Source organism: Neopsephotus bourkii, unplaced genomic scaffold (assembly GCF_033783945.1).
Source record: "Neopsephotus bourkii isolate Nb327-2 ecotype Australia unplaced genomic scaffold, CSIRO-AGI_Nbou_v1 NB_318, whole genome shotgun sequence".
NCBI lineage: Eukaryota > Metazoa > Chordata > Aves > Psittaciformes > Psittacidae > Neopsephotus > Neopsephotus bourkii.
This window is the reverse complement of record NW_026900826.1, coordinates 7,594,860-7,610,068: the sequence shown is the minus strand read 5'-3', so window position 1 is coordinate 7,610,068 and position 15,209 is coordinate 7,594,860. Positions and strand designations below refer to the sequence as shown.

The window sequence follows — 15,209 nt, the reverse complement described above, 5'->3', positions numbered from 1 at the left end:
ACGTGACCACTGGGTCAGCCAGGGTGAGAGGCAGGAGGTAGCCACTGAGTTTATACGGTCAGCTTTCAATTGTGAGAGCCTACAGCTGCAGCAGAATTCTGCCGAGCACATGACAGAATGCTTGCAGTGCCACCCCAGCTCTCTAAAGCAGGGTTGCCACTTCACAGTGGTAACAAAGATCCCGAGGTAGCATTGTACCATCATGAAATGGGGTACACCAAGAATGACAATGCTGCAAGTCACCCCACAAGGCAGCCTGTGTCTGCCGTCCTGAAATAACTGAAATAACCTCATAATCTCAAGTAGATAGGCACAGTACTCCAGCTTCTGGGAGGGCTTATGAGGTCAGGTGAAACAAGATACCAGTGCACAAAGTTTGTTTGTGCCTGGCATTAACGCCGAAGGAAATAAAGGCTGATTTCAGACTGCAGCAGAGTGGGTCAGGAGTGGTGGTGGGAGAGGCTGTTATTGACAGCGGGTTTATTGAGAATGTCACAAATGCACTCTGGTGCTGTGAGCCAGAGTGGAACCATGTTAGCCCCATGTCTTCTTATGTCAGCCACAGAAATGCCCAATTTTGCCACAGAGCATGGACAGCAAACACTGCTTTTCAGTGAGGAAGTTGAGGAGCTTTTTTGATAGTTTTAATAGCTGAATATTTCCTTCTGATTTTTCTGTATGTCCCTGTAAATCTTAGCAAGAAGATCCACTTCAGCTCTTGTTCATTATGTGATCTATGCATTTCCCATGAAAAAGTTGTTAGCTTAATTTTGTAATACCCTGCATTTTACAGACCTTGTTAGCAAATGATAACTAAATCTTACTCTGACACACTGTGTTCTTCTAATTAAGGACTTCATAAAAGTAATTTGAAATGCCCATAATAAATACAGTCCAAAACCTATTGATTTTGAAACTCGTTTTCTATGCAAGAGTATAGAACAAGTGGAAGGAAAGTTGCAAACAAAAAAGATGAATCTGTAACAGACTTGGTACTTCTGGTGTGCTGTGACTGACGTGTGCAGTACTCGAGGTGTTAACTCCGTTTATATTTAGATCGCTCGTGGCTTCAGGAGAAAGTAAAGATTGAAAAACTCCAACAGAAGATCCAGCTAGCGCTTCAGCATGTCCTACAGAAGAACCACCGAGAAGATGGAATCCTAACAAAGGTAAGAACCGTACAGTGCCACACCATGGGACTGCAGAAGGAGGCTTACTTAAGAATGGGTGTCCTCAGCATGGTGTAAAGTTTTATGCAGTTAATTTGTTATTTATGAATCCAAAATGCTTTGTTTAAAATCAAGGTGCTCAGCTGGAACTATTTACTAAAAACTAGAAGAGGTGAAATGATAATGTACAAGGTTGATAACAGTCTGAAACCAAGTATTTTAATGTTGAACTGCATGAGAAGCAATGAAGGTTTTTTACCCTCCTCCCACACAACATTTCTGCCACAGAGTTCTATTTCGGTTCTACAATATGCATGCCTTAAGCCTTGTGAAGTCTCTGCCTGCATGACAATGAAGTTGTGATAACATGCAATACCCAAGCTAACCTTGTTGTTCTGTCTTCCATGAGAAGTTCCCCACACAGCCTTTTTTCTCAATAGTTCTTCCAAACACTGGTGCTTGGGGAAAAAAGATCCTACATACTGCTGTGCTCATCTAAAGTATCTGTAGGTCATTTTTCAAAAATGGAAAAGTGGTGTGATGTTAAAAAACATAAACAGGAAGAACTGGGGAAAGATAAGCACTTCCCTACGGAGGAGCAATACACAGCCAGAAAGCTTAAGCTCAGTTTCACACCATAGAATTAGTTACAGTAGAAGCTGGATGGTCCAGCCCATGTCAAATCCTAGCTTATGGAATTCTTTTCCATGTCTGTATACTCTGGGTACCTTTGCTGGAAGAAAGTTTCTTCCACATGCTTTGACACAAGGATGTATTCAGTCCATTCAGGGAGTACCCTAGCGATAGTGTTGAAGTACAGATTTTCCTGGTCTGTTCCTTTTCACCTGATTCGTCATAAGTTAAAAAAGCCTAATCTGCATTCCCTCCACAATGTTCACAGTGGGTTTAAAAGTAGACAGGACTGCCTTCTTCCAAGGGAATGGCTAAGCTGTGCAAATGAAGATCCAGCCATGAAATACTTCTGTATCAGTGCAGTGTTTGATAGGCAGGTGAGGAAACCAAATGATGCCTTTTCCTAGGAGCATAACGAAAAGGTTACCTTATAGCTATCATTAGTCCATTATTTCAGTAGCTGTTTAGTGCCTTCTCTCCCCAACCCTCCCCTCCCCCCTCCTTTTTTGGATTAATGCAACCTAACAAACATCCATGACTGTGTACCAGATGTGTCATTCTTGAGGTAAACAACTGAAGTGAACTCAAAGTGTTTGGAAGAACTTTAAGAGCAAGACTGCGAGGCCTGGTTTCATATATGTGACCCTATGACTTCTGTTCATTTTTTACAGTTAATATGCAAAGTGTCTACTTTAAGAGCACTGTGTGGACGACATACAGAAAAGCTTATGGCATTTAAAGCAATATACCCAGACATTGTACGACTTCATTTTCCTCCACTTTACAAGGAGTTGTTCACTTCAGAATTTGAGCCAGCGATGCAAATTGATGGGTAAACGTATCACCTAAGCACTTCTAGAATGTCTGAAGTACAAACAGTAACACAAAAGAAAAGAAAAAATTAAAATTAAAAAAAAAAGAAAGAAAAAGAAAACCAAGACACTTTATGTGGCCCTGCACAGACCTAGGGAGCCAACACACTGCACATCTCTTGGCGGTCGGGGTCAGGCGAAGGATGGGAAACAATGAAACAAAGTTGAACTTGTTTTTCTCATGCATATGATTTCCATTATGCCTACAAATATGGACCCTTTTTCTGTCTCAGCTTCTCAATCCTTGACCTCTGTTTACACAGACTGAGGGTACTCATGTCAGAAGGTTGTTTTCTCCTGTAGTTCACTGCCCAGACTTTTGACAGAACAATCAATTTGTTGATCAGAACAGAGTCCACCTAGTAATCAGCGACTGGTGTGCATTGCAGAGATTTCAGCATCAGTTTGCACAACTTGCTCATTGTTTCATGAAGGACGATTTTTTTCACCTACCACTGTTTGCCAGTAGACAGAACGGCATGAAAAGGGTCCATAGCAATAGCAACAATAGCATTATAATATATTACAGGGTAAATGGGCATGAAGACTATATATAGCAAAAGAGATATTGTTTATATATTGTTTTAATTAATATAAAATGTAGTTACTGGTATAGCTTTTCTTGTTGAATTGATAAGGCACTTTCATTTTGCACCTTTTTCTTTAAATTAAATGCTAGCGTGTTCATTGTTGTGTTGCATGTGCACCAGAAATTCAAGTTTAACTGAAAAAGGTTTGGCAGGTACTAGTACGTATACGTTGGGAGGTATTTATGCTGCTGTTTTCCATGTTACTCTTAAAGAGAGGCTGGTCATATCCTGAAACAGTTATAGACTTCTTTTTTTTTTAATAGTTGAAAATAATGACAATTTTCTGAATTAAAATCAGCTTTTCAGCTGCTAAATTCAAGGTACTTTTAGTTTTGGATCTTTCAAACCTGAATGTTTAAAACGACATGCCTAAATTCCAAGTTAGGTGCACAAGTCAAACGCCTCATTTTCAAAGGTGCTGAGCTTCCATGCTCAAAGTTAAAGCAATTACAGAACAGCTACAAATCAGTAATGTACACCCTTGGAAATCAGGCTATTTGAAGTGTATTTCTGCCCACCGTCAATCCAGGTTTGAAGGTAGTTACTCAAGTCTGTATCTACAGTAAAAGTATGTGTATATGATGTGTATGTAGAAAAGTAATTTTTATATATAATTTTACATACCTTGTACTCCATATTGTAAACAATGCATTCAGACTCCACACTCCAGCCTATCAAAATCCACAGAAGTCAAAATTCATAGTTTGACCCCTGTTCTAGCTCTCAGCAGTGCAGTTTCAGGCAGCTGACCAGAGAAGCCCATTGGTCTTATTTAAAATATGCACTTTAAAGTTTATCAGATGAGGACAGACTAACAAAGTAAAGGCACACAGTTTGGTTGTACTCTGTGTAATGCCAGGAAATTGTTACTATTATAGATCTGCATTCTGTAATTCTGGAATTTTGATTCCCATATTGCATAACCAACCAGTAAGCTGAATCTTGCAGTCTTTACCAGTCCTTATTATTGACAATTATCCTTCCCTTTAGGAAGAATACTCTCTCCAAGCAGATGTGGCAAGTAAACCTAGTTCTGAAGGCAGATCCACAGTAACTGACATCACAAAATACACTGGGACTGGCTGAGCCAGAGGTGTGTCGTTGGTTTGGATGAGATAGATGTGTAACTGGATGCGTTAGAGGTCAATACAAATTAAGTTCTTGATGAAGTATGTATTAAAAAAAAACCCAGGAGCTTTAAAAACCAGTAAGGAATGAGACAGAATGTGCTCAATGGGTTTGATTTCTTACATTTAGTGTAGTTGTTAGGTAACAGAAGTGAACAGAACCACTCTGAAGCCTATTTTTAAAAGGAGGATTAGGTCAGTGGGCTACTATAAACAAAACAGAGGTTTACTCTATGATCTGAACATGCTTCCTGTGGGATCAAATTGAGGCATTTAGCCATCATGCCTGTTAAAAATGCCACAGTCTGCCACATCAGGGAAGCTTACAGCTATTGCTCACCTCTGCAGTTTGAAAGGAGGGGAAATGAGCAGCCCATATTTCCCCTTTAAAGCAGTATGCCCCTGTAGTGTGGGAGGGGAACACCTGCACCTCCAGGAGCACTGGGATGGAGCCATGAGAGTGCTTGTGGGAAGAGCCCACAGGGGTGTGCTTTTCCTGCTCCATGCTGCCTACTGCCACAGCGGCAGCGCACAGCCAGTACAGCCATGCCCCAGTCCCTCTGAAACCTTGGTCCTAGCAGCATTGTTTACTTTACTGGAGTAACTGACATGATACAGTACTTGCATTCTAACATGTGTTCCTGTTTTTAAAGATACCCTTTTAACTAACAAATGTTTTCTGAATGTGACCAGCCTTAGGTGCTAGTCCTGTAAAGATCAACTAAACTTAATTTCAGTGTCAACTAATGAATAATGAAGTAAGGCCTATACTTTAGAGACTGAGACAACTCCTACTTCTGACAATAAGTAGACTATCAGGCAAGATATCTGGGGATTAATTTTCAGTCGCATCCTTTTCTTACCTTTTCCCGATGAGTATTAGTACTTTGCCAGGCAGCTAGGTGCCAGTGGCTTTGTTTGGTATCTAGTTCAGCATATTTACACCTGTAAGTCACTGACAACACAGATTTTTTGAGACCTTACTAATAAACACCATGACCATAAAAAAAGGCTCAACAGGGCCTTAGCTGAAAGCCTTTTGCATCTGAAAGCAGCTTGTGACATATTCTGCTAGGCCAGAAAGTGCTGTCACTTTTGTCCGTGGGAGCTCCTGTGTACTGGCAAGGTGTTAAATCAGGCTGTGCATACACACCCCAGGTAACTCTGCTTTCCTACTGCTGCCAACCGCCATAGTTGGAACCAGTGGGTATTCACGAGTCCTTCCATAGTCTGCACAGCTCACTACAAACAAAAACATGAGGACAGCTGAAGATTATTTTTTGAATGATCTGTTCCTAAAAGTGAAAAACAGGTTTTCCTTGGGTGCTACATCTGTCCACAAAGCTGTTTTCTGGCTTTCTACGAAAGAGAGACTGCACTGTGCTGTCCTTTGAACCACCCCAGTGTACTCCAACATCTCCAGCATTGCTTGGTGTTTTAAAAACAATGGGATTAGGTGAAAAGGGAGGCTGGTTTTAAGTTTGGTTGTTCTTTATTAAAGCTTACCTATCTTAGTGTGGATACCAAGATATCTGTGTGTGTATGTGCACCTCTGTGTGTGCGTGTGCTTGTGTGTGTGTGTGAGTACCTCTGTGTGCGCACGTGGATGGACGTGTGGTACGGGTGAGTGCCTGCTTCTAGGCTGTTACGTGTCAATGGAATAAAGAAAATGTATTAAAAATACTTAAGTCAAAATAGAAGGTGGAAAAAAGATTTATTCTATACAAAGCCTTGTCTGGACCACTTTAGAGAGACTTCTATTTTTTTAACCCTTCTATAAATGTTTGATGGCACTTGAAATATTCCTGCAATAAAATGTGATTTGTGTAAACAAGAAAAAATTTTGTAATGTGAAACAATGAAAGAAAGTAATGTAATTTTTCTAAAAAACAAAAAAAAACACAAACGAACGAACTTTGTATTATTTTCTTGATGGAATTTGTCTATTTGTCTTTGAAAAACTTTTTATTTCATTGAATGTGCCATAGTAGAGGTGTGTTTTTCTTTCTTTTTTTGTTTTCTCATTGTTTTTACATTCTAGCCTAAAGGAATAGCTGTGTTCCGACATTCCAAAATGCAAGCTGACATAGCGGTCACGATTAAATGGTTTGATTAGTAAGCTTCAATCATTGTTGCTTTTTTTGCACATGTTCTTCATTCCTCTACAGTGCAATATGTACATAGAGCACTTGCGGGTGTAACCTTGATCCCTCAGGGAAAAATACATATTTGTACAGGATTTTTCTTCTTTTTTTTTTTTTTTGCCTTTTTTTCCTAAGGAATGTCGACTGAATCACTTGTCTGTTGTTGAGGGGCAGCCAGATAATAATCCTAAACCACTGTCACAAAACATTGTTTAAAATTTGTGCCCTTTTATTATTTAAAAAAAAAGAGAAATAAAAGCTATTTTCTGACAGTTCTTTGTGCTGATTGGTGACAAAGGGTAAATAGCTAAGCACCTTATGATTGACTTAACTGTGAATGACAATCCATCTCGCTATCAACAACAGAAAGCCCTATTATTTTGGAGCTGGGGTTAAAAGTCAGAAACTAATGTGCTCAGGGATCTTATAAAGCTCTTCAACAGGGTGGCCAGTACTACTGGTGGAACAAATTATGTGTTAAAAAATACTGATATTTTTTCCCTTCTCCCTCCCCCCAGGCACAAGAGAACTGGATATTTTTCTTTTCAACTAACTGCTCTATGCGTGCCTCATTCCCTTACTCGGTTTTGCAGCAGAGCTGCTCCTAGGTCTGTTTTGTTCGAAACAAAGGTACTCCAAACAGTGCAAAGGTTTTGTAGTTATATTTTAGAAAACAAATCGATGCTGACCCTTAAATGAATGACTGAAATTAATTTCAATACCCTCGAGACATTTTTATAATGACAGGACTCTTTTTCCAGATGAATTTCAGTGTTTTGGAGTAGAAAATGAGGTTTCAGTATTTAAATTACTGTCAAAGAAAACAAATCATTTTATGATAGTGCAATAAGAATGTAAAGGGGATGATGAGGTTTCGGCAATGAAGTCACATAAAAGGGAACCTAGATCTGCAGGAATAAAAGAACAGCACTGCAGACACTGTCAGTGTCACTTATGATTCATGGTAAAGCAAAAAAACTGACCGGAAAGAAACACTGAGGCTGAAGACATTTTCACACCTAGTGCATCAAATACAGCAATGCCAAGTGATGAAAATGGCATAAAACCCAGCAATGTCTAGGAAGTCTCCAAGTGCCAAATTCTAGGATTTGGGAAGCCTGACCCAGTTAGGCTTGGTTTATGGCTTCACATGTTTTGAAAATGCAAGTAGAAAAGTGAATAAGCAAATGCAAACAGCAAGAGCAAGATTTCCAGACTTTTGTTAAATTGGGAAGAGAGTGAATTTCTCATCAAACCTGTCTGCTTGCAAAAAGCATCAGTTCTCCAGTTTCTTAAGTTATTGAGGGTTTTTCACTGGATATATGGCTTCCAGTTGTTTATTTTAGGTTGCTTAATAGATAGGGAATTTTTTCTTACGGCTTTGCAAGCTGACAGTCAAGTTTAGCTTGGCTTGGCCTTCCGAGGCAGACAACTGCTTAGCAAATACAACCTCTTGGATCAGTGGGTGTTCTGGCAGCTTCAGCAGGGAAAATTCCTGTTGCTGATTCACAGTAGCACCTCTTCTTTACATACCTGCGTATCAATTAAACAGACTGTTAGTATGTACAATCTGTGAGACGTTTTAACTATGTAGTGGGGTTATAGCTGCTTTGGGATTGGCACAGACATTCCCCAATGTATACTTGATGAACAAAACCTGGTTGCCCAGTATAAGCTGTGCAAACAATGTGGTGGGTTTTTTTTTCTCTACGCATTCCTAAACTTGCCAATGTAAATATGATTATTTATATAAATGTCAGAAACAGCATTTACTATCCAATATCCAAAAATAAAACACAATTTTCTCTTGAGTATTCAGTATATGACATTCTGCCTGTGCTAGCTGATTCAGATTGAACAGAACACCTTTCCTTAGCTGGAGAAAGATAAGTATTTGATTTTTTTTTTCATTATTAATACTAATATTTATTACTTTAAAAGTTTCACCCATGAATAGATTTTAATATTAGCCTCCTATTTTGTTTATACTTAAGTATTCCTGTCAGTAAATCATTTGGTGGAAATGAGGGCAAATGCATACAGATACCAAATACCACAGCAAAAAGAGAAGTTTAAAACTTAAATGAATATTTATTTTAAAATCATTGCAGTATGTGCTTTAATCCTAGTACTGTGATAATAGCTCGCTAAATAATGCTGAGTCACTGGACTTGAGGGGAAAAATATGTAAGATTTAGGATAATACATGGTCTATCTTTGGAACTTTATTCAGGTACTAAATAGAATTGTAACATCAAAATAGAAGCTGTATTCTACCTTTTGCATATGTAATGTTGCTGGTTAACTTTTTTTTCTTGCCTTTATCATTGGTAGAATATAGCAATAACTTCATAGCAATAAGTAGGCTATCCAAAAAAGACACAAAACATGATAAAGGCTTCAGATAATATGCGTAGATTAATTTCTTGTGCCACAATATTCACTTGTATGTCTTCCCTCATAATCTTATTACTTGTTCAAGCTGAATTTCACAGTCAAGTTCTTCAACTTGACACGTGGCATCACACCTTTCTGTTAACATCTGCATGGTTTTGGTGTTCATATGTCCTTTGTATTTTTGTTTTCCTGTAAGTCAGTGTTTCTCAAGGTTTCTGAAAGCACAGTCCTTCTGAGCTCTACTTCTTCATGGGGCTCTGTGTTGGAATTAACTTTTTCTGGGCAGGGAGTGCGAACCAGCTGTAATTACTGGCGGCATTTCCTAGCTGGAGGAACTGAGTGGCTGCTAGTACTTACCAACATCACGGCCATTGCAAATGCTTGGTGCTTGCAGCCAAGAGCCAGCTCCTCCAGTCTGGGGGGGGCCTGAGCTGCATCCAGCCAGTGGGATGAGTTCCACTTGTCTGCAGCCAGCACCACCACAGGCTCTGCACTGGAGAACCAAGCTGCTGCACTTCACCTAGAGCCGAGCTACACTTGCCTGACACAGTGTTTTGATAATAATCTAAACACTTCGGCAACTTTCAAAAGGTTGTGACTTTCGGTTTGAGAAACACTACCCTAAATTACCCCACAAAGTCTTAATGTAGATGCACAAACTTTACAGGAACTTGCAATCTGTAATGCTATCTATATCTAATGCAGAGAATTCATAAGCAATACAGTGAATTTTATTTCACAAAAAGGCATACGTACTGTACACCTTTCTAAATCCAAAATGTTCCTCATTTCTACATTGATTTAGAAACAAGCTACATAACAGTGGTGAATATTTGAACTATTAGGACATTAACTGGCTGCTTCTTTATATGTACCTGTATTGTCTGCCTGCTCCTTTTCTGGAGATGTGTTTTTGTATTGGATGTTTGGGCCAATGGGAGGCTTCAAGCTACAATGTATTTTCCCAGAATAAATATATTTAACGTATGACAAACCCCAGACAAGGCTTTTTAAAATGTATAAAGAACTGCAGTGTTAGGTGGTTTCTTTGCAAACTGTTTTCAATGTTGTCCATTTTTATGGCACCTTTAACAATATTCTTGTTTCCAAAGTACAAAAAAAAAAGGTTAAAAATACTCTAGCCATAACTGAATGTCAAGCAATAAAAACAAATGACTTTTTGTGCATAGATTTAAAAGAAATACAAGTTTTAGACATCTGCATGTAAATGCAATCTCTTGTTTACTGCTTTCTTAAACTTGAGCAATTGATTCCTTATTTTACTACTAATTTAAGGACTTGTAATGGCCTGTAAACATTTTATCTTGCTCTATTCTTTCAACTCTAACTTCGTCTCTGCTTTGGAGTCATAATATTTAATGTTGTTCTGCTCACCTCTATACAGTTAACTTTTTGCTTTCATTCTGTATAGATAAAGTTATACTATAAACAGCCTACACAGTGCAAATATTTATCTGTTTATCAAATACCACATTATGCTGTATAATATCTGTTTTACTATATAATCTATTTTAGACATAGCTGTTTAGAACTAGAGTGTGCTATTTTTGTGTTTTTCTGATGTGTGGTGCTAGATAAGTTACTTTTGTGAACAAAAGCAAACAAACCCCTTTTATTCCTAGACAATACCACCTTTGGGTCTTGTTAATTTCACTGAGTATAACTATATATAAATATATATATTTGTGTATATATATATATACACCAACATATGCCCAACAAGTACCTGTATCAGAGTACAAGATTTGGGACATGATTTTCTCTTTAAATGCATAGTGTCATTATATAAATTATTCTATAGTATATTTAATAAGGAGAAAATTACTTCACTGGTACAGATACTTGATATCAAATGTAGAATTTTTTTCTACATTATTAACATTATTAATTATTAACGTTATTAAAAATGTTCTGTCCAGCTTGTTATCCTTTTGATCACTAAAACAGTCTGTCTGTATTGTATCAGAAAAAAAGAAAAACATCTAATCTGCCAGTATAAAGTAATTGCAATATGTTGTCTGTCTGAAAGGGAGGTAGTTATTTGGCTTTTGGGGAGAATTCTATCCTGTTGTTGCATCTGGTATTTATAGATGTTATTCTGCTGGGTGCCTTCCTCCCTCTTCACTTTAAATAGGATCTGTATACACTCAAATGCGGATGTTACTAGGCCATGCTGACACACTTAACTCCAGTTACTGTAAATAGGAATGTTCTGTACATCTTCCATCATAGATGGATGGCTAAATTCAGTCCTTGGATATGCTTTCTGAACCAGGCATACGCATCCCAGGACAGCCATTAGCACCTACAGCTAATTAAGAAGTGGAATTTGCAACGTTTTGTCAGGTCTGGGGGTTTTGTTTTTATTTTTTATGTATACCTTAATTTACATAGTCATGTACCCTTAAAAGTACTCCTGTCCCCTGTTCCTTTCATTCTAAGATACTGTTTTCATGATAATTCTTAAAAACTCATGGATATCAAATATCTAACTATGGAGGTAATTAACCTTTTAAATATTTATTAGATTTTTTCTGTAATATTACTGAATTTATAAGATCTTTAGCAAAGATTTTTGAGCAATTTATTAAATACAATGTTTCTGTTTACTGCACTTTTTGATAATAGAAGGTAGTGAATTTTAAAGCCATGGTTCTTGGCTTCCATGCACTGCTTTTATACCCTCAATCCAAGGAATATATATATATAAATAATTTTTTTTTAACAGCAAACATACTGTTGTCCTAAAAATAAATACAAACTTTACCGCACCATGGGTATATTTTCATAAGTGGAATGTTTAACTGCAAACACTATCAGGACAATTATAAAAACCTCTTGAAGCTACAATCTTATTTAAATATAAGCCATGACAATTTTATTTTCCCTTGCTGTTGATTTAAGTCACCTTTTGATATTTTCCAAGAGAAAAGGACTCGCTCTTAAATTTGTATGTACCAACCTCCACGTAATGCCAGGAACACGTTCTCCCTACTGTTTTAATAGTTTGATATATTTATGCAAAACTATTTGGTTAAAATATATATTCTCCCTGTTTACTAAATGTTCAATGTAACGAGACCAGAATAAATGCTGATTACAAATACACATCAGTTTGAAGATTAAGCACATAGACTTCAAAAACCTCGTTGAGTGATATGCTCAAAATTTCTGTAAATACACATAAGCTGAAATGCAATTATACTGTACATGTAAATATATGCTGTCTGTTATGTGTACAGTATGTACAAATTCCTTTTTTAGCCACATAAAATCGAAGCCATCAAGAGGAATACTAAAGTGGTATTGTACTAAACCTTTGCTAATGATCTTTACCCAGTCACTTCACTTCTCACTTTCATGGACCTGTCCAACTCACTCCTACAATAACCTGCTTATATTCAAGTTTGTTATTTTACTCAGTCCCGAAAAAAGTATTTTGATTCATTTTGTAAATATGACTGTAAAAATAAGAGATTTAATGTTGTCTTTTAAATACTCCAATTTTCATTCTAATATGAATGTTGTTACATTGTACTTAGAAACTGTACCTTTAATATTACATTACCTTTATTAAGTGCATTGAACACATCGATTTTAGATGTGCTTTATGTACTGTTATCCTGTAATAAAACTTCAGCTTCTAATGGAAAAAAAATCTGTCTTAATTTTTTGTCAGTAGCATCTGGTTTGGTTTTCCAAATTGTAGTTTCTCAGGCTTATTCCTTAAGGAATGAACAGTTACAAAATTAGGCTATGCTACCAAGCACGTAGAGCTCTTCAGGACATACATCACATAATGTTTGGCAGCAGGGAAACAAGACAATTCCCAAGCACCATGTAAGCTCCCATTTTGGCCAACAAGCATTTTACAGTTCCTCGCAGGGAGTGTGGATCAGTCTAGCTTCCCTGTCCTTAAAGGTGTCTTCCTGTTAGAAATCACAGTTCAGTGCAGAGTACAAGACAGAAGAAGCCTGGCTTAAGGCCCTCCCAGTGACTCTGGAAATAGCGCTATGGGTTAGCTCTAAATCAGGATCTGGGTATCAAAATTGAGGTTTTAATACAACTTAGGCATCAAAATTCAAAGTGGCAACTCCCCTCTGCTGTGCTAACTTTGGGAGCACCCGAATGTCAGCAGCAAACTTAATTCTTCAGACATGAAAGATTCTACTTTTGCACCTACCCAGAAATGTTTCCATCTTGACAGAGTTTGAACAGCTCAGTATTTATATGCCTGTCCATGATCCAGAAATACCTATTGACATTAATCTTTGAAGCCCTGTATCTGGGAGCAGCCTTCACCTACAGATCATACATACAAAAAAAACCCCCAAACAATAGTGGAAATGTTTGTGTTCTTAGAACTGTAGCATCAAGTAATGCTACAGAAGTTAGTTCTACAGCAGCTCCATGACTAAAGCAGTCTCTGAGACACGAAAATCCAAGTTCATTTTTCTCATCCTCTGGACATCATTCCTGCCCAATCTTTCTACTCAAAGGTGAGATTCTAATCACCAAGATACAGGTTAGGCAACAACTATTCATGTTCAGTGTAAAATGCAGGAGACAAACAGAGGGCTCCCATGGCCACCCTTAAAGAAAACTAAACTGCAGGTTAGGAGGTGGCAGTTTGGACCCCTGACTATTTCACAGAATGGCTGAGGTTGGCAGGGACCTCCAGAGGCCACAAGCAGGGCCACCTACAGCCACTTGCTCAGAACCATATTCAGACAGCTTTTGAGTTATCCTCCAATGATGGCAACTCCACAACTTCCCTGGGCAACCTGTGCCAGTGCTCGATTACCATCATAATGAAAAAGTGTTTCCTGATGTTCATGTTTATGTCATGGAACTAAAGGGATCACATCTGGGAAGCAGCACCATTAAAAGAGAGATATGCAGGCTGAAGTAGGACTTAACCTGACACATTCAAAACCAGTCTTCTAATCTTTAGGCTACATAACGGCTACCCTACGTAGCAGCAGTTTTGAAGATTGCTCTATACAATGATACTTCCAGAACTGGAGTGGATCCAACAAGGATAAATCCTTCCACTTCTCAAGAGATACACAAACCAAAAAAGTCCAGAATTTACATCAAAACAATGTCCTTAAAACTGATCTGCAAGCAACCTTTGCGGGTGGGTTTAGATGGCATTCTGAATCATCTCAGTATCTTTTATGTATTTGTATATAATGCCCAGAGTTTGTTGCCAGATTAGGTGCTGTGAATGCTTTGATCACTTCATGCCACTCAACTTCCCTCTTAATGTTCCAACTATGGACATGTGCAGGGAATCACCTTTTCCTGTAACACGCGTGAGTTTCCGTCACCCAAACCTACCGAGAATATTTGAATTCCACATTTCACCACACTGGGAAGCCTGATCATCAGTTACGGGGTTGGGGCTCTGCCTACAGTTAGGCAGCCAGACGGGAAGCTCAGGAGAGGAGGGAAGCTGACAAAGGCAGCGACCTCCGCGGGGCACGTCAGCCCTCTCACGCACGGCCCAGCGCCCCTGAGGGAGAAGCCACCCGGCACACCCAAGGTACGAACTGCCTCTCGAGGCACCAAACACCTGGTCAGGGAACACCTTAGCGAAGAACGTGAGGTCGGAGCGGAGCCCACAGCGCGGAAAGGCCCCAGGCACGCTCACCTCCCGGCAAGAAGAGACCGGACGCGGCCGGGTCCGGCACCGGCACGGACCACCCACCACGGCTACCGCCTGCCACAAGATGGCCGCCGCAGCCTCTCAGCAGCAGCGGCTCGATCCCGCGTTGCCATTGGCTGGCTGAGGACACCTGATCCCGCGAGCTCTCTGCGCTGATTGGCCAGTGCAGTGAGGCAAGCTCGCGCGGGAGAGGGCTGAGGACCCGGCAATTACTCCGCCAACATGGCGGCTAAAGCGCAGCTGCTGACCTGGTGAGTACGTTTGCCCCTTCGGCCCTAACCCTGCGGGGCGCCGCTGAAGAGCAGGGCCCGGGACAGGCTGCCCCTCGTCCCGCGCTGCCCTCCGGGAGAACGCCCCACGGCAACCCGCATGCGCCCGGCTGGCTCCGCCTCGTCGCTGAGGGAGGGCGGGAAGGAGGTCTGTGTGTCTTGCGCTGAGGGGCAGTAGAAGTGTCCGTTCTTTCCATGAGGAGGCTTGGCTTGCACGCTTATGGACGGTCTGAAATGAGAGGTGGTTAAGTAATGCGTACCCACAGTATGGGGTTGGGGTTGCGACGTTGTTGTGGTTTTAATACGAAAAGCCCTG

General features: G+C 39.6%; 1 protein-coding gene and 1 long non-coding RNA gene across 6 annotated transcripts in view; one reads left to right on the top strand and one right to left on the bottom strand.

The window, feature by feature from the left end:
- Positions 1-3,583, top strand: part of RORA (RAR related orphan receptor A) — a 344,549-nt gene extending 340,966 nt beyond the window's left edge. For all 5 annotated transcript variants that reach the window (XM_061347587.1, XM_061347590.1, XM_061347589.1 and 2 more), the window contains 2 exons: positions 1,057-1,169; positions 2,474-3,583. In XM_061347587.1, coding sequence (XP_061203571.1) covers positions 1,057-1,169; positions 2,474-2,638 — 278 coding nt within the window. In that variant the 3' untranslated portion in view covers positions 2,639-3,583. The remainder of the gene's footprint in view (positions 1-1,056; positions 1,170-2,473) is intronic.
- A 2,503-nt stretch (positions 3,584-6,086) lies between these two features.
- On the bottom strand, positions 6,087-14,595 carry LOC133209157 (uncharacterized). The gene is made up of 2 exons (XR_009724618.1): positions 14,532-14,595; positions 6,087-8,068 (listed from the first exon to the last, which is right to left on the bottom strand). It is a non-coding gene; the product is annotated as an uncharacterized LOC133209157 (long non-coding RNA).
- Positions 14,596-15,209: the final 614 nt, after the last annotated feature.